Genomic DNA, 22,261 nt, shown 5'->3' on the forward strand with positions numbered 1-22,261 from the left:
TTCCCAAAGCTTACTCAGCACCACCATTTAAAAATACCAACTAACTCCTACAAAAAGTATTTAATCTTACTTAGAATGTTTAAGAAATAAATTTGAACATATAAAATAAGGCATACCAACTCAAAGAAAGAAAAACCCATCAGCTCGCTAGTCCTCTTTTAAGAAATCATGGTAACACATGACAAATCAGTACAGGTTAGCATGTTTACTGACAAAACTTGCAGTGAGAAGATTAAGAGTTAAAGTGGAACTAATGTACTTTATGTAGAATTCAGTTATATTGCTCCAAGAATACTGAAAATTCATGCAGCCTTAAAATTCTTGTCACATGCTGTGTGTCAACACTTACATCCCAAAGACACACAGGGAAATACCCTTCTAAGAGCACAACTACAGGAATACATAACACACTTCTCCTGAAAAGGAATAATGAGTAAGAAAGTGAGACACCAGCACTCTTCACTCATTGGAATCTGATGAAATATCACAATGGTTTAGCTTTTAAAACAAACACTGTCTGGTGAGAATGGATGAGACTCCTGTATCCTTCACAGCAGCAGTCAAATACTGAAAGAACCAGCATGTCTGTTGTCTGACTTGGACACCTGACTCTCACAAAATTAACTGCCTTCAGATACAACTTTCCACCCATGAAAAGAGTAGGTGGAATCCCTCCCATGTGCATCCTCAGAATGGCTAAGTTCATTTATCACAGCTGTCTTGCCTGCCTTGTAAAACCTGAAGTTCACCATCAGCCGGCCTGCCAGCTAACAGCACCCTGCCCACACCTGTGCCTTCTAAAAAACTCACTGAATTGCATCTTCCCAGATGAGACTATTTTTTCCAAAACTAATCTTTCCTCTGCGCTCCTTCAGAGACTAGTAACAATGAAGGTCCAAGAGTCTTGTTTCACTTGACACCAGACATTCCCAGTGCTGTGGAATTGCCCAAGGCCATATTTTGATTTATTCTTCGCTACCAGGTATTTCTCACATTATCAAACTCAGAGGAAAACAGTCACAACTACTAAAGACTGACTTGTCAGTTGTCATATTTAAGTAAAACCTTTGTCTTTGCCTACAAGATTTCAGCAGAGTGCAGTATTTGCATGGATGTGGAAGTGCAAATGGCATAAATTGATTTAGGAATTATACTGTTCCCACCAAATAATGTTAGTGATTAAAGAAGGTCAACACGTCACTACAAAATAGCTTTGTACTAATTACACAATTTTTTTTTAAATATGAAGTAAACAAAATTATTAAAAAAACAACTCTCTCCTCATCTCATGAGATTAATTTGTATTTAATTGTTTCATGTTACTCCTTGCATATTTGCATTTTTAAAGAACATAAAGAGACCAGCTCTTTACTCAGATGTGTCAGATCTTCTCACAACCAAATCCTGATGCACACTTCCACAACATGTCCAACCTTAATAGTAAGTGGTCACAGTTTCCTTACTTGGGTATGTACAAAAGCTTTACCTACCAGTCTTTATCCCTTAGTGCAGCAACTCAAAGTCAAATGAAGCTTTAAGCTCTTCTGTCAATCAAATTCACATTCCAAAAGATACTCAGCCACTTCCAAAATGTTGCTAAAATATCATGCAGTCATTTCTGCATGCCTATGTTACAGCATATAGGAAAGTGCCCCCTCCCAAGGAATACTATAAGATTAAGAATAGTTACTTTTAAAAGAGTCAAGAAAGATCCTAGGATTAGAGACCAGTTAAGTTTGCCACAGCAGCAAGAACCTGATACAGACCTCCTATTACTTTCTATAACGTTTTGGATAATTATGGACTTGACATATATCAGTCCAGCATCTGCTTCCTGTAAAAGAACACTGTGCTTCTTTAAGCAGTTTTCTTTATTTTCTCTTTTTAAAATTAGTTCAGAAAGATCAAGGTGGCTTAAAAGATAAAGTTATTTGTAATTTCACCATCAAAAACAACAACAGAACGAAGTTTAAAGAAAGTAATAAAATAATTAAAGCCTGCATTTTCAAAGGCCTTGGCATCTAATCCCAAACAGCGTTTCCCAAAGGGATGCCCTGACTTCCAGGAAACACTCAATTAGGCTGAAGTCCAGTTCTCCAGAATTCATAAAGTTTTTGTTGTGTTATTTAAGTTATAAAAAATAATTACTTTTTAGCAGAGAAGGTACCTATACAAAAACCTAGAGGTCTACCTAAAGCTACTATGCTAATACTATACTACTAATAATATACTACAATATTATACCACTTACCACTAAAGCTAATACTATGTGAACACATTAATGGGGAAAAAAAAACAGAAAGAGAAGCCCTTTCACTGCCCCCTCAACCATGAGACAATGATGTTTTTTGCAAAATAGGGCAACACAGACCAGTCAGGATAAGTTTAGAATGGATGTCGAGGAATAAGTATTTAACTACTCAGAGTTAGAGTGTAAGAGTTTACTTACTAATTCATATGTTCCCACAGTTTAGTAATTTTGTTAGGAATGCCAGCACAGAACTCAATTCTTTTCTTTCTTCTGTTCTCACATGGTGCTGGGAAAATTAGATGAAGCTTCTCCATAGCTAGGTTTTATTCATGGATTTCTGCATGCTCTGTCAGAGATCTAAAGCCAGATATGTAGAAATGGCAAGTGTTCATATCTCTAACTGAAACTAACTTGATCTTTTATTATGTATATAAAGCACTATAAAGCATATCACACACCTGAAAATCTTAAAGTTTCTAAACTGAGCATACAGAAATACTTTTTTCATTTCTCTTAACTATTTTGCATGGAAATGAATATTAAACCAGTGATTTTGTTGCTTACATTAGTTTAGAAGCAACAACAAATGACTGAATGACTGAAAACCACAGTTACTTTTACATATGCTAGAGAACTAAGCTACAAACCAGCAGATTAAGGGCCCCTTAGAAAAGTATAATGTGATGAATTCTGACGAAAGGTCTCAATACGTCACATAGCTCAGTGTTATACACATACTGTATTTTTATTTTGGACGAGACAAATACACTGAAGCCTTGTTCTCCCCCAGTCTACCTTCTGCTCTATTTAGTGCAGTGAGCCCAACCAAAAAAGACAAGTCACAAAAACAAGCTGTGTGGAATCAAATCTGAGCGCACTGGAGCAAGAGTTAAAGGTGGAAGTACAGCAATTTTGGTGTGTTAACTAATACAGCTGTAAAGCTCGTCAAGAAAGGAATAAATCAAAGCTAATTTCTAAAACACTTGTTTGTAATAATGTTTCTTCACTGCTTCAAGTTTGATCTTGGATTAAATTCACTATGTGTTCTAGGATTTAGATTTTACTGTTTTCCCAGACAGGACAGTGAAATTAGTTGGTCCTGAGCATACAGTTTTGAAGCATCAGGTCTTTGTCCCAGACAGCCTAGTTGCACCTTACTTCACAGCGCTTAAGTTTTCCTAGAATTGTTTCTTCCTCCTGCTTAAGTACATCAGCACTTTTCCAGGCATTGAACCCAAAAGAGAAAGATGTTACCTGTTTTGGCAGTGATGAGTTGCAGGACCAATGGCCGTCTCGTTACAATTCCAGAACCTCGTGGAAGGAAATCCCTAGAAACATAAAAAAAACAGTTACAACCCAGAAAGCTCTGTCCAGTTACATAAGATAGTGGACTAATTTCAAACCTCCTCCATACCTTCAGCTGCAATGAAAATGGAAAGTTAGTGGGGCCAGATTTAAATCAAACACTACTATAAAGTAGCGTCGTTAATTTTGGTTCAAGTCAGCAGCAGGTCATTAGACAAATTATGTATTAAGACAAAATTACTGTCTCAGGGCATTACCAATTCTCTTTCTTCACGACCAGCACATATAACATCTCAAAATTCACCTTGCATAGTACGAGTACCTGAAGCCATGCCTGCAATTATCGGGGTCTCTAAAACCAATGTGTCCTCATCCTATACTTGATTTGAAGAGGATATGGACATATGAATACACACACTCTTGCATTACCACACCAAAGCTCTGGCCAAACAAAATTACCAGCATTCTGCACCTACTCTTTCCCATGCTTCAATTTTGACAGTTCAAATACTCAAATAACTTTTCTGGCAAGACATCTGCTCAGAAGTTTTTGAGTGAAAACTGAACACTAGAAGTACTCTGGGACAGCAAGAGGGAGGGTCCTTGGACCAGAAAGCAAGCAAGGAAGCAAAGACAGCAATTCTCTCCTATTATTATGCATCCCCATGATCCTTTCCATGCCACCAAAGACAGGGAGACTCCCCATGCAACTGAAACCCTATAAAAAACTTGGAAACAACTGTTAGTGCAAAAACAATGACCAGAAACTCAAAGCAAAATAAGAAGGACTTTTTTTCCAGGGTCTTCCTCAGTTTCTATTACTTATTCAACTTTCTAAACCTTGAGATGAGGTTCAGTGAGGGGCTCTGAAGAGTACTGCCTTCAACTAAGCATCTTCAGATAACTGTGTTGTCCCATGAGCTACTGCCAGTATAAAGAGTGAGACAGGAATGAGCTGTGTGTTTGGGAGGGGTGGGGAGAAGGACAAGAGTCAAAGGAAGTAAGATAGAGCCCTGCCAGCCCTTTAGACTGCTTAGAGGGGTCTGCTCACGCCACCTGAAAAAACACGTTACCTATGGTCATTGCATATCTTCATACTGACCTTGTACTACTTAATGGATGCCTGATTTTAGCAGTTCCTTTAAGGCAGCACACAAATCTACAAGTTTTAAACCAAGCTTAAAAGGGGTACATCTATGAAAAATAAAACACACAAATAATTCAGACTTCAGGATATTATTTGTGCAAATCAGAGCGCATTAGGTCTGGGGAGTCCCTGGTCAAGACAGGCTCAGGAATGCAATGACAGTGAACCTCTTTCCACAAGCATCAACAAGAAAAGAAAATTTGGCAGCCTGCAGAAGAGAAATATGACAACTCTACCTGTGATACAAGCTCTGAAAACTTCCTTCCCACCCTAACATCTAGACATAACTAACTAAGTAAATAAATAAATGAAATCACGTAAACAAGCAGTTATAAAGCTCTGAGGAAAAAGACTGGCTGTCAGCTGTGCCCCACACCACTTTAGAACTCCCCAGCATTTTGAATGAAACAATGTTAATTTCTAGATAAAAGTCTCACTTTCTCAGTACCTGTTTGTGTGCTTACAATATGATTACTCTTCAAACTAAAGCTAAAGCACACCAAAAACAGAGACGCTGTTCAAACACAAACTAGTTCATTAACTTCTATACTCATAGATCTGCAGGCAAAAGTGCAATTAATTAGGAATTCAAGTAATCTCTAAAACAAAGATAACGCAAAAACATCACACATACTGATTTATATCTGCCACCATGTTTTATAACAGTTGAGACAGCAGGAGGATACAAGGACTAGTTAGAAAGATGCTAAAGGCCTTCAAGAGGTCTGATACAATTTCAACACTTAGCAATGCAGAGAAGCCTGTGTCTCAGTGAAGTGCCATCTACTGATATTTTCTCATAGGCAGGAGGAGAAAATACGAGTCATTTCAGATCATGTTGCTGAGCTGGAATGTAACTGGATTCAACTCTTCCACTCCCTCCAGAATGTATAGACAATGGGAACTGCAGTATAAAGAAAGATAACTACAGAAGGAAGAAGGCAAGGGAGATGGTTCCAAAAGAAGTGATACGAGTTTCTCAAACAATTTCTCTGCTAAAATAGGTGTTAAGATGTATATTTTTAGCATTAAGAATTCTTTAGTTATAAATTAACTGGTTTTGGTTTATGGATTTTAAAAGGTGAACCTCAGGAAAGAAGTTAGAAATTATTAATATCTCTCTTTGTAGGCTTACACTAGGGCACGCTTTTGCCTATTCCTTTTTTTTTTTTTTTTTTTTTTAGCATTTTGCTTTGAGGTTAAATATGCTAAATGCAAGAAAAAGGAAAGCCTTTTGTACTATATCTGTACTCCGCACAGTGTACATTTGCCACAGACCTGGGAGATGCTTGGCTGTATAGGCATGTGTAGGTGTGCACTGTGAAACAGTGCATTCTTTTGTACAAGATACAGCCATTCAGCAGCCGGGCAAACCAGAAGTGTTACCAGTGCTCCTAGAGTGCCAGGGTGAAGTTGTATAAAACAATAAACACTCTGTTGGAAAAAAGCCTAGGAAAACTGTTGACTTCTGGCATAATTGCTTCCTATTGCAATTGAAGCTGCGTTGCCGTCCTTGGCAAATCCTGGGAATAAAGGCCTGTGTGGAATGCTAGCACAGCAGTGCTGTTCATGTGAGCAGCTCATGGAATATGGCCTTTCTGCATGAGGGAAGGTTAGTGGAAAAGCTTTTATAAGTAACATTGCCAATATGGTTTGGAAAATGAAATAGATTTAGATGGGTCATTTGTGCTCCTCTGTAAGAGAACTATGGCTCTTGTCCTGAGCTTGTCTTGTTTCTGCTCTTTGTGAAAAATGTGGAAGCTTTTTCTTCGGAGGGACTTCTGATTTTTTTTTGGCAATTCATTAGTATCACATTTTGACTTGTTCCTAGCTCTTTAATTAATGCAGCTACTGTGTAATCATTGACATTTTCCTCCATTATTTGATTTTCTGGATTCCCCCTATATTTAATATGAATTAATTATATTGTAATGTAAATAAATCACCAGTTATCCTGTATAATACCAACCATGTAGCTGATCAAAGTGTAGAACATTTCTTGGTACTATACTGGCAAAAAAAAAAGGCAGATATAAGTCACCTTTTTGAAACCATGATTAAGTTTTAAGTAGTGATGCATCATTAGTCTTTATACAAACTGGGGATTGTTCTGTTTTGTGGTTTTGTTTTGGTTTTGCTTTTTGTTGTGTGGTTTTTTTTTTTTCCTAACATAATAAGTACTGCTAGTGTACTAGAGAGCCCTTAAATAAAAACTCTTCCTTGATCTGGAAATCCCCTTGGAATACATTATGTTTATATTTTGTTTGTTTGATATATGTTCTTTTATTTGTAAGCTATAGTCCTGCATTATGAGACAAACTCACTGAAGGAGCCCTTGTCTAGCTTGTGTTTCAGCATTTCACTGTGGTTTCTGCCCTTCCTGAAAATCAAAAGGGTGTTCCCATTTCTTCCATGAGACTCTTGCCATTAATGAATCTAATTACTTTTTCAGCTTATTTGCTCTCTGAGTGTCAGTCAGAGAGGGTGCTGTGATAAAGGAAAGACAACATATAGAGACATGAACTTTATTTTTTTCTTCTCACAGTAAAATTGTCTACTGTAGCAAAGATCAGATGCCTGTCTTGTTATTACAAACTGCTAAAGTGATGGTGTGGCCATTGATAACTTCTTCCACTATCCTGTGACATCATTTTTTGAGGCCTGGGTTTTAGCAAGTCAAATTTAAACTAATATCTATAACTTTTACACATGAAACCAATGTTTTAGTAGATCTATTTGTCCAGATCTCTGACACTGGAAGTGAGCTGTGTTAGAGAGCAAAGACAACATAGTTTATGTTGTGCAGTAAGATGTGAGTGATTTTATAGCTTTTAGGGTAAAAACTATTTGGTCGTGAAAAAAATTTGCTCTTGAAAATATATAATGGTATTCTAACAGATGAGTGTATTCTCAGGTCGAAGAGTTATTGATGTTCTGGAAGACCTGGCTGCTTCCAACTTATTTGCATTTGATATATTCAGTGCTGGCCAGGCTTTGCTGCCATTCTCCAAACTGTCATGTCACAGCAGCATTGGTGCTGAGCTAGTATAGCTGTTGTCAGCAGGGTACCTTTTGCTAAAAATGTTCTGAGAATAAAGATGTAAAAGTAGTTTGATTCTTAATGTAGGATGCATGTCTTTTAAAGGAGCATATATTTCATTCCCAGCTTTATTCTTGCACAGTGTTTCATTCTTACTTTCTGCACCTTGTTGTTGTTAAGTGGTCTTGCAGCTGTGCACACAAGTACTCACAGGCTCACTACACCACCCCACAAGACAGCCTTTTCTCTCCCTTGTCCCTGTCTTTGTGCACAAATTCTCAGGCAGGTCCTTTTTTCAAGATGGTTTTATTTGTAGCTGCTTCAACAATGATGTGATTTTTCTCCCAGCTCTCACTAAACATACCTGTACACACTGACCAAAAGGTTTGGAAAAGCAGCTATCTCAAATCTGTCCTTCAAAGAATACTAAGTGTGCCACTGGGACACTGAGGGCCATCATCCTTTTGGCTAGAAGGAACCTTTGTAACTTGGATGTGTTCAGTCCCATCATATTTCTTGCTGCTGAAGCTGTCCTTTTTAATTATTATTATTTACTTTTGTCACTGATGACAAACCCTGTGTAGAAAGCTTTCCATATCAAGGGCAGGGGGAGAAGACCCGCATCCCGTCTTGTTGTCAAAGTAAGCATTTCTGCAAAAGCAGTTGTACAGTATTTGATCTGATTCCTTTGCTGATAGAAATGTAATGTGGTGCTGTGTTGCTTTTTGTAAAAAAGTACAAGTTATGTCTCAGACTTGATTTATGCTTCTGTGTGTGTTTAAAGAGCTGTCTTTTTCTAGAAGTACAGATTAGGTATTTATTTGTAATACCCAATTTGGGCTGCACAGAGAAAGTCTGCTGATGCCACTGCTTTGTGGCTGAAGCTGAAATTTCAAAAGTTTTAAAAGAAATATTCCCTGTGAGGGCATATTTATTAATAAAGATCAATGTTGCTTTCATGGAGGTAAAATATACATTCAGAAATTATTGGGGAGGGAAGTTTCTTCCTGAACTCTCCCCATGAGCCCCTTCTTATCCTCATTCTTTGCCATTTTTTCACCTTCAAATTGTGCATCTAAAGCAGAAGCCTTATGTTCTTCTGCTGCAAACTATTTAGCTGGTTATGTGATCAGCACAGCTTGCCCTCTCAGCAAGCAGGAATCTCTGCTGAGGCTTGCTTGAGCAGGCGATGGGCTTTTTGACAATAGTTCTATTTGTTAGAGAGGGTTATTGAATGCCATCTGTTTTGGACATGCTAAGAGAACGGTCTGAAGGAAAATTGTTGTCATGCATTTCTTTCTAATTTTGCTATTGAGGGAAGGTCAGTGTTGTATAACTAGGAGTTGCATTAATGCAGTGTTCGTTATCTCTGAAGGTGCTTAGTCTGAAGCAGAAAATCAATAAGTCTTTTCAGCCTTTGACTCCCTGAAGAAGTAATTTACTGCCTCATGTGCTGTACAGGACCTTAGCTTTTGTGTGACCAGTTTGTCCTGAATGGAAATTCCTTTTAGCTTCTAGATGGAAAATTTATTTATTTATCTATTTATTTTAAATAAGATCTGAAATGCTTGAAAATCAACGTAGGAGACTGTCATCTCAAGAGGCGTTTTCTACAATCTGGGCTACTGTCATTTCAGTGCATACAGAAAAATGAATGTTTCTATGAAAATTTTCTCCTCCTGCCTATGAGAAAATATCAGTAGGTGGCACTTCACTGAGACACAGGCTTCTCTGGATTGTTAAGTATTAAAATTGTATCAGGCCTTTTGAAGGCCTTTAGCATCTTTCTAACTTTCTAACCTTAGGAGTTTGAGCTGAGACCTCTGGCATTATGACTTTGTTAGTGTTCTGGGAAGTAGCAGCATAAAACACTGTTTTGGTCAGACATTTCATATAACATTTTGTGATAATAATTCAGTTTCTGGTGAGAGGAGAGATGGAAGATCATGGCAGATATTAAATTTCAGTATTTATCTAAACAGACTTTACGTTGTCATGGACCGTGTGTTCATTTACACGTATTACTGGCTCAAAGGAGGATAAGTGGGCAGGTAAAAAAGGATAAAATGGCTAGAGAAATTCTGTCTCACCTGCTCATCAACACCACAGAGGACCCAGCAGTAGATCCTTCATACATTTTTGTTAATTATGAAGTAAGTTATCCAAGCATCCAAGTGATAGGAAATGTGCTTTGCATTTAAGCAGAGGATTTCTTACGAATTAAATTTGTAAAGTTTGTCACCACTGAGGCCAGACATTGCTGTATTTATTCTTCCTTAATACCTTTGGAATCACAGTTCCTCTTATCCTCCAAATGACAGTATAAAGGTAACCCCGGAACACATTTTCAAGAAGTCTCAAAAGCTCTAAGGCACTACCTCTGTGGTGCTTGGATGTTCTCAACCACATTCTTTTTTTTTTTTTTTTCAGTAATACAGTTGCATACACCGCTTTCTACATCATATTGTATTTGGCTACATATGCTCTTCCTCACTAGCTCAAAGTACAGAGACCAATGCTTATTATCAGTCCCCACTTGATCTCTCACCTCCTTTCACTAGTTACAGAAGAGTAGATGCTTTTTGTATTGGCACAATGTCCATCAATTAAGCGAGACCCACAGCTTTGTTCAACAGCTGCAAAATCTCAGTCTGACAAAACAGAGCCTACATGAAGATGTAGAAAATAATTAATCCTCTTTATTGAAGACCAATGATACCTATCTAAATTAGGCCTAATAGACAAGCTAAATGCATTAAGAGGCTGTGGATTTTTAGTGATCTCAGATATATTAGCTCGTAAAGCTCAATACCCATCTTTCCAAGGTTTTTTGTAAACCTCACAGCACAGATGCTGGCATCCTTATCATGACATTTTAGTGATTAGACAAAATTCTCTAATAAAGTTTGATCTCAGTTTGCAGTAGCTGAAGGAAGATTTACCTTGATAGAATGGCTAAGAGACTGATTTAATTAACCTGCTGAATCAAAATGCAGTTCAATAGCCAGGAGTGGTAACTACACATATTGCAGTCCATGCAGTTTGGGCATGTCTTTAGAGGTGAGAAACTGAGTGTCCAAACATCCTAGGGCCATTAACTATAATTTCATTTCAAGCAGGGTGGATAAACTTGGTGTCTTTGAGAAGCTGTTTTCCAACCCAGCAGCGTCCTTCATCACCATTGTTGAACTAATGGAACTGAACAGCCAAAGCAGGGACACCCCATCTATTCTATCCTTCGCTTTCAGATAAGCACACAAGCTGAATCCATAATAGTTTAAAAAAAAACCTTGAAATTCTTCACAGCACAACAACACAGCAGCCTAAAATGTCTGTTCGGGTCTGCCCCACTCCTTTATGGAGTTAGGACCAACTATACGTAAATCCAGAGGGAACAGTAGAAAAAAATCCACCCAAATAGACCTTTACCATTGGAACATGGTGAGCATTGATTCTAAAGGTGAGACCTCAGTTATTTTTGAAAAGCCCTTGAGGAACTTCAAATATGATGGCAAGGTATTTCATTCACACTAGCTGGACACCTCCAGAACAACTACGTTCCATGACAACGCTTAGGCACCACTGAGGTGAGAAAGCAAAGCTTGAGATTTGCTTTTCATGCAGAAGACTGGAGACAGAGCAGGCTTAGAAATCACTGTCATTGTATTTCTCTTGTATCTGGAAGGTGCTTTCTTTAAGTAGCAGCAGCTTTTCTGCTCAACAAGAAGCAAGAAATTACTACACATCTCCCATTAAAGTAAACATTACAGGGCTATTAGAAAATCCGTGCCAAAATTACACTTGTCCCAGTGGTGAAGCCTTCCATCAAACATGACTGGAGTCAAAAGGTTCTCCAAAGTAGGGGATATTTGAACAGAAGTCTAAGGCGGCCCAGACCGTTATCAGTACCCCAAATCTAATGTAATATTTTGACAGCAGCAAGAGCACCTCACATTGCATTTTTGCACAGAAAAAGGCAAGCCTGTTCACTGAAGCAAGGAAAGAAAATGCACTTCCTAATATTAAATACATATATATATATATTTCACATGATATGAAGTTTTAAAGTCTCAATAATGTTTATAGGACTGAAAACTTGCCATACATAGCTATGAGAACTTACCAAGCAAAACCACCAAAGTGGTAAGATGAACAGTGCTCTGTTTGCAGTGATTATGCTCGGGCTGTAAGCTTGCTGTATAAACAGATCAGGAAGCTGCCAACGTGCAGTCTCGTCAGGAAGCCACTGTATGCACCATGCATCTGTCCTCCCTGGCAGGCATCCAGAACTTTGCTGCATCATCCTAATTCTATTTGTGAAAATGCCCTCTTTCCTTTCTTCTTTAAGATTTTACAAAAGCTTCTGCTATTTCCTTCTTGACAGTGCCCTCCATCAATCCCAAGTGGGGGATGGGAGGGAAAGAAACCACAAAACCAACAATTCTCAGAATTTGTATGTCAAAAAGAATAAAGCAGACTTTGCAGGCCAACTGTATCCTCCTTAATCAGATATGTTTACTCTTAGGAAAGGACTAATTTGCATAGAACACTGGTGCATAAAAGCCCATCCACTCTCAAGATGAATAGAAATGCAGCAAGATTTTTGTATCTCAACAGAAAAAAATGAACAAAAAAAATTCTTTACTCACTTTAAGTTGCTGTTAGTGCTCTAAATAGAAGTTTGAGTGGTTTTTGTTTTGTTTGTGTGGGTTTTTTTTAATCACAGCTGCCAAATACTATTAATAATGTTTCTTTAGAAAATATCTAAGTAAAAGGTTTTCCTCTATAACATACCCAGATATAAACATTAAAAAAATTCTAATTACAAGGATCAGAAAGAAAATAACATGTCCCCAGCACTGCAGGAATATAAGCTACATGAAGCTAACTACTATATAATTACTTGCATTTGCAAATAATTCCCCTCTGGATACTCTGTCATGACAAAACTTTAAATGTTACAAATTTCAGTGGTGTCATCAAAAACCCAGACAAAATAAGCTCTAACCCTTCCTCCCAAATTACACTGTCCTGAATGCAGATACATCAACACAGACTTTTTAACTGTGGTATAGCATACAATCAGCTTTGTGACATCCTAGTCACATCCAAAAAACTTTGCCTCTTCAGAAGCACTGTAAAAAAAATCATTTTCTCTTTTGTGGTGAACAAGCTGTCAAACTGTACAACTACCTTTCTTGGTACAATACGAGTCATTTCAGATTATGTTGCTGAGCTGGAATGTAACTGGATTCAACTCTTCTACTCCCTCCAGAATGTATAGACAATGGGAACTGCAGTATAAAGAAAGATAACTACAGAAGGAAGAAGGCAAGGGAGATGTTTCCAAAAGAAGTGATACAAGTTTCTCAAACAATTTCTCTAGCCATTTTATCCTTTTTTACCTGCCCACTTATCCTCCTTTGAGCCGGTAATACATGCAAATGAACACACAGTCCATGACAATGTAAAGTCTGTTTAGATAAACACTGAAATTTAATATCTGCCATGATCTTCCAACTCTCCTCTCACCAGAAACTGAATTATTATCACAAAATGTTATATGAAATGTCTGACCAAAACAGTGTTTTATGCTGCTACTTCCCAGAACACTAACAAAGTCATAATGCCAAAGGTCTCAGCTCAAACTCCTGAGGCTTTCCACCCTGTTTCTGTGATCTGACAGACACTTAGGATCTTCTGTCAACATTTGTTTAGCACCTAAACAAACTAACAGGTGAACATGCAAGGACACAACACTGTCTCTGATGGATTATGCTAAAATTTCTTCAGCAGCCTCCAGCTTGGCTGCTGAATAGATCTGGAACACAGCCCATTTCATCTGGTGTCGTGCAGCAGAGGCTAGAGATGTCTTACAGTGGTTCTCCCACTCACCACGCAAAGCCCTGCCTATTCTCTGCACTTGAATTACACACAGACCATTTTAGAATATACTTTATAGTTAAGGACTACTGAATACACATGGACCTTTTCAGGCATCTGCACTATACGTAATAAACAAAGTACAGAGTGGTAAAGATTAATCTAGATTTGATTATGTCATTTATGAGGCTGGAAACCTGGCTGTATTACAGCAAACAGTACATCACCTGCATATCTGAAGAATGAAATCTTGGTGATTTTGCATGGGAACTAGGATGCAGAAATACTATGCTAGGTATTGAATTAAAATCATAACTTCTACATACAAATTATAAAAGCTGACACTGTCGCTTGACACTTCAGTTGAAAACCTCTCTTATCTACAGCTACAGTTTCCTTTGCATCCCAGAGGCTATCACAGACAACAGTACTTGGCAGTACATCAAAGCCCAGCATGCAGTTAAATGGGATTTTCCTCCTCTCTAGTTCAATAATGCTGCCTTGTTCATCTCAGTGCAACTTGCTGAAGAAAAAGATGCAAGGTCACAGTTAAATAATGCTCGCTTCCTGTTCTCAGCATATTCGCACTACAGGCTCTGCACTGCAGACACACACCATTAAAAGGAATCCCAGAAACCCATTACACATGAGCACAACAAGCAAGAGGAGTTCACAGGCTTCTATTTACTAGAAGCCCTTATTTTTAAATGCACTGTTTTTTTAAAAAAAAAAAAGGCAGAAATGGCTTCTGGCCCCTCTTTGCTTGCAATCTAGGCAGACATTGTTTAAGAAACTCATTAATACTGCAAAGAGTATCATTAACTGATGGACAGCAAACCACAATCTCTCAATGACTAAGCTGTTAGAGGCACAAACTAATCACCCGCAAGGGTCCCTTTTCAGGAGGAAGACACACTGCTCTGTCTCAGCTGTTCAAAGCAGAATCCAATACTCAGTTTTGGTGCCGTTTCAAAGATATAGTGATTTCAAATTGTGTCCATCTTTTTGAAACATCCAGTAGATATCTAAAGCAGACATCACACAAAGCAGAGAAATGTGTAACAGCAAGTTTTAGACTATTATCACCGTTCTCCCACACTGATGTTAAGATTATATGCTAACCTCTTCCTTTAGAAACAGAAGCAACTTAAAGGAATAAAAATCTAAATCCTTCATACAGTTAAGACAGTAAAGACTTAAGGCATATACATGTGGTACAGATGCAGGTAATGTTTAAAAAACAGTTTGACGTCATACAGTAAGTCAGTGGCAGAGAACAGTGTCCTTACTTCTCCATAGCAGCATCACTCCCTATGACTACAGATGAATGTCCAAACAATCATATTCTTAATATCTATTTATCTTAACTGGAAAGCTTTGTTTCCTATTTAATCTACAAATGCAAATAACATAAGCTTGAAGCCTTAGCAGAAGCAATGCCCATCAAGAAACTGCAAGACAAAGGTGTTTGTTATTAGTTGATTTCAACACTAACAAATCCCAAGTGTGGGCTCCTTCCTGAAGGCAGTGTCAGGTTTTATGACCTTATACAAGAGCCCAGAGAGTCACACAATCTGTTGAATTTTCAGAAGTGTCTCTGTATTAAGAATCAGGAAAGTTTAGATAGAGTTAAGTGGATACCTATGGTCTGAAAAAAAACCAAACAACACAGAAACTGCTCACTACATGACTATTCACCTTCAAAAATCATCAGAAGCGTGCAGTCACCTTCAGTACCTTGATGGACTGAAATTCCAGTAACAACTGCAACTGAATTTGTAGCGCTGATTTCTCAGAAGGCACTCAAGGGGGGTTTTGCGGTTCTTCTGAAGTCTACATCTCAGACTTCAAATAGCAAGCTTGTATTCACTAAACCCCTACAAGGACCTAACTGTATATAATATGCCAAATGCTGAAGACCATATATATATACATATATGTATTCTCACAGGCACTCTTTACAGAAGTGTTATGTATTACTTATTGATTTAGCATCTCTGTAAACTGCTGGATATACTGAACTTAAATGCCATAATATAGATCAGGGCTCCCTATACTATGTCTCATTATGGAGTACAGCTTTTCTTGAAATAGAAGAAATCCTTTAACTGGTAAAGTTCAAATACCAAAAGAGACACAGATCCTCAAAACAGTTTTAGAAGGAAACTTTTTACTTGACATGCAGGGGAAGAAAAAAAAATTAAAAAAAAAAAATCACCATATTTGTTTGCATGTCTGTTTTAAACTACACATTTGCTTTATTTTGTATGTACCGATTCTCAAGACGATGTAAAAATGAACTTAGAATCCACATTGGAGTTACATTTAAGGACAAAACTAGGCCATCTATATCCCACATAAATGGCCAAGTTTGTTCTTCAACATCTACGTGTAAAAACATATTTGGGGAGGAAATGTAAATGAGACATTGTCTCATTTGTTGCTGTTTCTATTTAATGGAATAGTCAGAAATAGCTGAAAACAAGAGTTGTTCTTGCTTTCAGTGCACCAAATTATTTTGATAACTAGACTGATACACTCAATACAGCTGTACAATGGCTTAATTAGTTAGGAAAAGGAGTGGCTGATTCCCATTTCCAGAAGATCCTCGAGATTAAAAAAAGAATACACAGCACCACATTTCAGTTTCTATCTGCGACTGCTTAGAATTTTCACTCCTGTTTCACAAAAGAGGAGAATTTTCTGTAAAAAGGTTTTTCTGTCAATGACTAGTAACTAAAATAATAAAATATCTGCACCAATTTTAACTGTATCTCCCCCAGGAAGCACACAATCTAAGTATGTGCCTTGTTCCTATAGAGAAATTCTGTGTTTCAACAGCCAGATTTAAAGTCCTTTCTCTTCCCCTAATGACTTAACAGAGTCTTTTCACAACCAGCACCTCAAGCAAAAAGAATGAACTGAATGTACAAGGAATTGTAATTTGGGGAAAAAAAAAAAAAAGAACCTACATCCTAATAAATAGCTATACAACATGCAGCGGTCATAAGATTATCAAAAGCGTCTCAGATCAAAAAGCTGTAAAGCTGTATTACAAAACCAGACCTCAGGCTCTTAAAATGAAAGTGCTTGTTTGATTGTGACTGACAGGCTTACAATCTAGAGTTCACATCTCTTATAAAACAATTATTTGGCCACATGCAGTTTATATTATATTAAGCAGGGAAGGAAGTAAAGAGCTTTCAGCTTTGAAATCTAATTATTAATTTCTCGCTATTTGTAAGAATAAAACAAGGTTTTGATTCAAATCTGGAGAAAGAGGCCCTGACAAGGTAGCTTGCCATCTGTGCCTTTCATTATGGTAAAAACCCATTTGGATATAGGAAATAGTAGAAAATGTTTTCTCTCCAAATACAGGTTCCAGAGATTGCTTCCTGCCATTAGTTCTCTTTTAAGTAACACTATTATTATCAACAGCAAGACTTTTAAAAAGCACAAACAACATACAAGGTCATGGTCCCGTACTCATCTGTAGGAACGGAGTAAGAGCAGGCAAAGCTGCTGGCATCCTCTTGGTATTAGATGTCTGACTCCCCTTTATGCTTTTGAATCTCTCTCCCGCCAGCTTCTACCAGAAGATTGCACTAGATCCCTTGCTTCAAACACTGGCTCAGTATTTTAAGGGCACATTTACTTCTGTTACAAAGAGAAGCAGGTAAGAAGAACAGTTGCTCTTCAGATAATACCATTTCCTCAAACAAGTGCAATGAGCTCCAGTTAGGAACACATGAAGGTCTAACCCATAAATGGAAATGACTGTTGTCCTCAGATGCTCTCTGAAATCTCTGTTTCCATGCAAATTTAACCAGAATCCTGAGAGGAAACCTTTCAAACACAGTCCTTGACTACCAAAAGAAGGAGTCTCCTTATACACAGAGAAACGATAAGTGAAGAGTGTACTCTCGAAATACCTCAGCAGATACCAATAGAAATAGTAACAATAATGGCTGCACTGGGAGATTTGACCCTGCCCCACTCCAGCCTTGTTCCAAGCCAACCTACCATGACGCAGTAAGCAGTTCTGGGTGTCACACAATTCCCAGAGCAGACAAACATGCAGAATTCTCCCTCATGCAACACCAGCACTGACGCAGATCAAATATGCAATCTAATCCAAACACTTTCACTGACTGCTTTTAGTAATTATGGATGCTGTGTGCACCTAAAGCAGGCTTGGTGCTACCCTGGGGACAGAGATGGATGGGTGTCACTCAGCAACTTCAGAAATAACGGGACTTGGATCCCACTTCCAGAACCATCTGCCAGCCCACAGAACTATACCAGAGCCAGATCCCTCTACAACACTTCTGAATAATCGTGGCAATACATAAACTAGATGCTGGGTAAAGCAGTATAGCCCAACATGCTCCCTGGGTGGTTAGGCTCTATAAACAAGCTCCAACTCTGATACTGTCTGCAAGCTAGAAAATAGATGTCCTCTGTCCTTGTACAACCAAAGCCTCCAGGAAGGACTGAAGCAGGCACACTGGTCTAGTGGCTACAGGCAGCAGAGAATAACAATCTGACCCTAGAATTAAGAAGAATCTCACTAACTCAGTAGAGCTCCGCTAACAAATACTCAGGTTATGAACCAACAGCATGTTTGTAGCAAGAGCCTGTGCTCCCCATAGAGGATAGCATGCTTTCCTCTTTCCAATTACAGCTATTCCTGAAAAGAGGAGATCTTGAATGTCTCTCTGACAGCTAAGAGTTCACAATCTACTAGCAATTCATATGGTAAAAAAACCTCTACAACAACAAAATAATCCAAACAAAAACCCATGAGAATTAATGCTCAAACTTCAGAGAAATGCTGGGAGTATTTTATTTTGATGTGAATTTCAAAGCCATGTTACTGTTAGTGTTCGCCCTGTGTCACACAATGTACCAGTAACAACAAGAAGTTAGTATGGCATGTCTCTACAACAAGGCGTGCTACCTCTATAAATCATATGAAGGCAGACGCAGATGTAACAAATTTCTTATTTGCAAAGAGGAGCTTGGTTATCCTGTAAAAAACAGAATGTCCTATAGCTTACTAAAAAGAGCCACAGACCATTTCGTGTGCTGATCTCATAAGGAAAATGCCTTCTGATCTCCTGGATATTTATTAATCTGGTTCTAACAGCTCAAAATCAAGTTCTCACAGCTTAGCAAGTACACATCTGCTGACCACACATACTCATTCAGCCTGGAGGAAAGGCACAAATAAACCACAGTTGCTTAAATCCTGTGGAATAGGTTTGAAGTAATGCATTTTAACATCACATTTACAATAGGCTCCAAGCTTGCAAGTAGGGAGGCACTACAGATCAGCTGACACTGTATCTCAAGAACTTACTGCATAAAACAACTATGTGGAACTCTGAGATGGGGTTGAAAGAATCCAAACTCCAGATCCCATGTGACAGAGACACCCTGCTGCTTCACAACAGTCTGTAACCTCCCCTCTGAAGACCCCTTTGAAGTGTCTGCAGGCTGCATGGTGCATAATTATGTGGGTGAAAAAAAATAATTGTCCTTAGCTTTTGTGCAAAATTCTTCCTAGAGATGTCCACATCTCAGTTGTGCCAGTTCCAGCACCTTGTCCAAATGGATCAGATTAGCACAAACTGCTAATTTTCACCTTTTGCTCTAGCCAGGTGCATCCAGGCAGCAGGCACAGGGGTATACTGCATTTAAAGGAACCACCTCACCTGCAGATCAGATGAAGCAGATCCCTCTAGCAGGGGAGCAATAACAAGCATGTGGGAGCAGTAACCTCTACCATCAGCACAGCTCGATCCAGAGAAAGACATCAGCCCACCGCACTCAGTGCCAATCCCAGGTGGGTGCCACCCCAGACAAGGCTTTGACAGAGGGACCAAAATATCCTTATTGACAAGAAAAATGAAGATGCCTTTCCTCCTCCCCACACGTGCTTCGCATAGCTTCGTGAACACACAGATCAAAAAGTCAAAAGGTTACAAGAATACTTTTAAGAGAATGGTTTAAAGAAAATTCCAATAATTTGATGGCAAATACTGATTTTTGAGGACTTGAGCTTTCTAAACTTGGGAGACTGGCAGTACTGTCTACATCAGTAGTTAACTAGAAACAACTAGCATTTAACACATTAAGAGTAAATTTGGAAGTGGAGATACAGATTAATTGTTTAGTATTTTCAAACTGTATGTCATGAGATACTGAGGTTTGAAACTTGGCCAGGTTGTAGAGAGACACAATATTTAATATTGCCTTTATTGACGTTCCCCAATCACTGACACACAATAGTTCATTAGATCCTATTTGCAGATTAACAATTGCAGCTATGCTCTGAAAACACCACTTCCTTCCAGAACACTGCACGCTATTTGCATCAAATGCAGCAGGAACTTTATGAAACAGCATGTGAAGTTCACGTTTACCCGCAGAGACCTTCACAGGATCACCTGAATCATTAGCCCTCACCTTTCTTCTTTCAGTAATTTTTTAAAAATATGCCAATACCCATACGCACACTAGGACAGCACGAACTGCATGCAATGGTATGAGAACCATTAACAGATCAGACCCAGAACTCCCACAGTAATTAGGATTTGAAGCTTTAAACACCTTTTTTTTCCTCCAGACAACAGTTCAACCTCCGCACCGGGCACACGAACGCGCTCACACCGGAGTCGCGGCGCCTTCCCCGCAGCACGCACATCAAGGTCGCTGCCGTACCAGGGCCCACCGCGCCGCCCCCGCGGCACCGGGACCCGCACCAAGCTCCCCCGGCCGGCGCGGAGCCGGGAACCCCCCCGCGCCTCGCACATCCCCGCCGGCAGCCGGGGAACGGCGCTGCAGGGGCGCGCGCGGCGACCGTTGGGAATGAGGGACCGACCGCTGGAAAGGGAGGGAACGACCGTTGGGCACGGCAGGCGCAGGCAGCGCTGCGGGGCGGGGGGAGCGCCGAGGGGGTCTCGTGCCCGCCGCCTCACCTAGAGACGCAGTTCTCCAGCACGGAGCTCTTGCCGGCGCTCTGCCCGCCCACCACGGCGATCTGCGGCAGGTCGAGCAGGCAGTTCTGGCCCAGCGCCGCGAAGGCATCCTGCAGCCGGTTGACGAGCGGGATGAGCCCCTCCATCCCGCCGCCGCCGCTGACAGGTAACGACCGGCGCACTGCGCATGCGTCCCACCCCCGAACCTGGGGGCGTGGTCTCCGCTGAATGACCACGCCCATGCCCGGTGCGGCCACGCCCCCGCCCAGTGCGAGTCCCGGTTGGCGGTAGCGCAGCCGTCCGCCCTGCCCTCCCTGCGGTGGCAGCGGCCCCTCCGCGATCCGGCACCGGCAGAGCCTCCTGCCGGTCACCGGCAGGGGCCAGCAGCTTGCAGGGAGCATCCGTGGGGTCCTGCCGGCAGCCCAGAGCTCCCACTGCCCACCTGCTCTGCTCGAGTGGCTGTGTGGGCTCATCTCCACACGAGGACAAGCCTCCTTCGTGCTGGAACCCTTGGGCATAAGGACCACGGTTGACCCAAATCCACACATGACACAGTGGACCACCATTGTAACCCTCTGCCTCTGGAGCCCCAACCCCAGCTGGCCATGCCCTGCCTCTGGCAGAGAGGGCTGCAGCATCCCCAGAGAGCCCCCAGCACAGCGCTGTGCCATGTCCCAGCACCTTTGCATACATTCCTTTCTCTAGGACTGTGGCACCAAACCGGGAACGGGGCCAAACTAGGAGCACACGGAGGAACCTGGACCTGATTGCTGCTGTGGGACCTGGCAGACAGCTGGCTTCAGCACTTCTCAGACTGCCGAGCAGGGTAGTTCAGAGCAGTCCCGGTGGCCAAATTCCTCTCGGTTCCTGCCTGCAATGGGAACAGGAGCAGCAGGAGCCGTGATCCATCCCCACAGCATATAAGGGGCCCTGGCAAACAGCACCGAGGCTCACTCATGGGCAGGAGCACTGCCAGGGTCAGACACACATCCACCAGAACCAGGTCAGGGCAGACCCAAGAAACTGGGTCCAGCAGGGCTGGGAGCCGGGGGCTGTTTCAGGAACAGTCTGAGAAGCGACAGCAAGGTCTGAGTCACACCATTGCAGTGGGTTCAATTAAAAATGCATACTGAGGTTGAGCTAAAAGCATAGGCAAACAACAGAGATTAGCTTTATCTGTGATTACTGGCAGCAGTCACAACAGAAAAATATCCAAAACAGAGGCTTTGGAGTCCTGCAGCAATAGAAGTTATCCTCTGCATTAAACCAGACACCAGCCTCGCTCAGCGTGAAAAGCAAAACAAAAGGGAACTGCGAATATCCCGCAGGCTGACATACTAACGATCTGGAGAATTATCAAAACTTGTTGGCTAGAGCTCTCAATAAGTGTAAAAAGTAACTCTCTACAACAGACTGAGTTCTAACCCTGGAAACAAACCAGTATTGCTTTAGCTCAAGCTCAAACATTTATAATCGAGATGGCTTCTCTAGCAGTGGCTTTGCCGCTGTGTTTAGATCACCACCCCCACCCCGCGCCGCATCATAGCCTCTGGGAGAATCCTTGTGATCACTTCTATCTAGATAGGGCTTGGGGGGGCTATTGACCATATCATAATTATGCCAATTAGCAGCATGATTATTTTTTTCCCCAC

General features: G+C 40.4%; 1 protein-coding gene across 4 annotated transcripts in view; it reads right to left on the reverse strand.

Annotated features, from left to right (window-relative positions):
• DNM3 (dynamin 3) overlaps nt 1–20,755 on the reverse strand; it is a gene marked incomplete at both ends in the record, with an annotated part of 178,225 nt that extends 157,470 nt beyond the window's left edge. For all 4 annotated transcript variants that reach the window (XM_080348899.1, XM_080348898.1, XM_080348897.1 and 1 more), the window contains 2 exons: nt 3,506–3,579; nt 20,610–20,755. In XM_080348899.1, the coding sequence (XP_080205025.1) occupies nt 3,506–3,579; nt 20,610–20,755 (220 nt within the window). The remainder of the gene's footprint in view (nt 1–3,505; nt 3,580–20,609) is intronic.
• Between the last annotated feature and the right edge of the window lie 1,506 nt (nt 20,756–22,261).

This window comes from Nesoenas mayeri, assembly GCF_963082525.1.
Source record: "Nesoenas mayeri genome assembly, chromosome: 8".
Classification (NCBI taxonomy): domain Eukaryota; kingdom Metazoa; phylum Chordata; class Aves; order Columbiformes; family Columbidae; genus Nesoenas; species Nesoenas mayeri.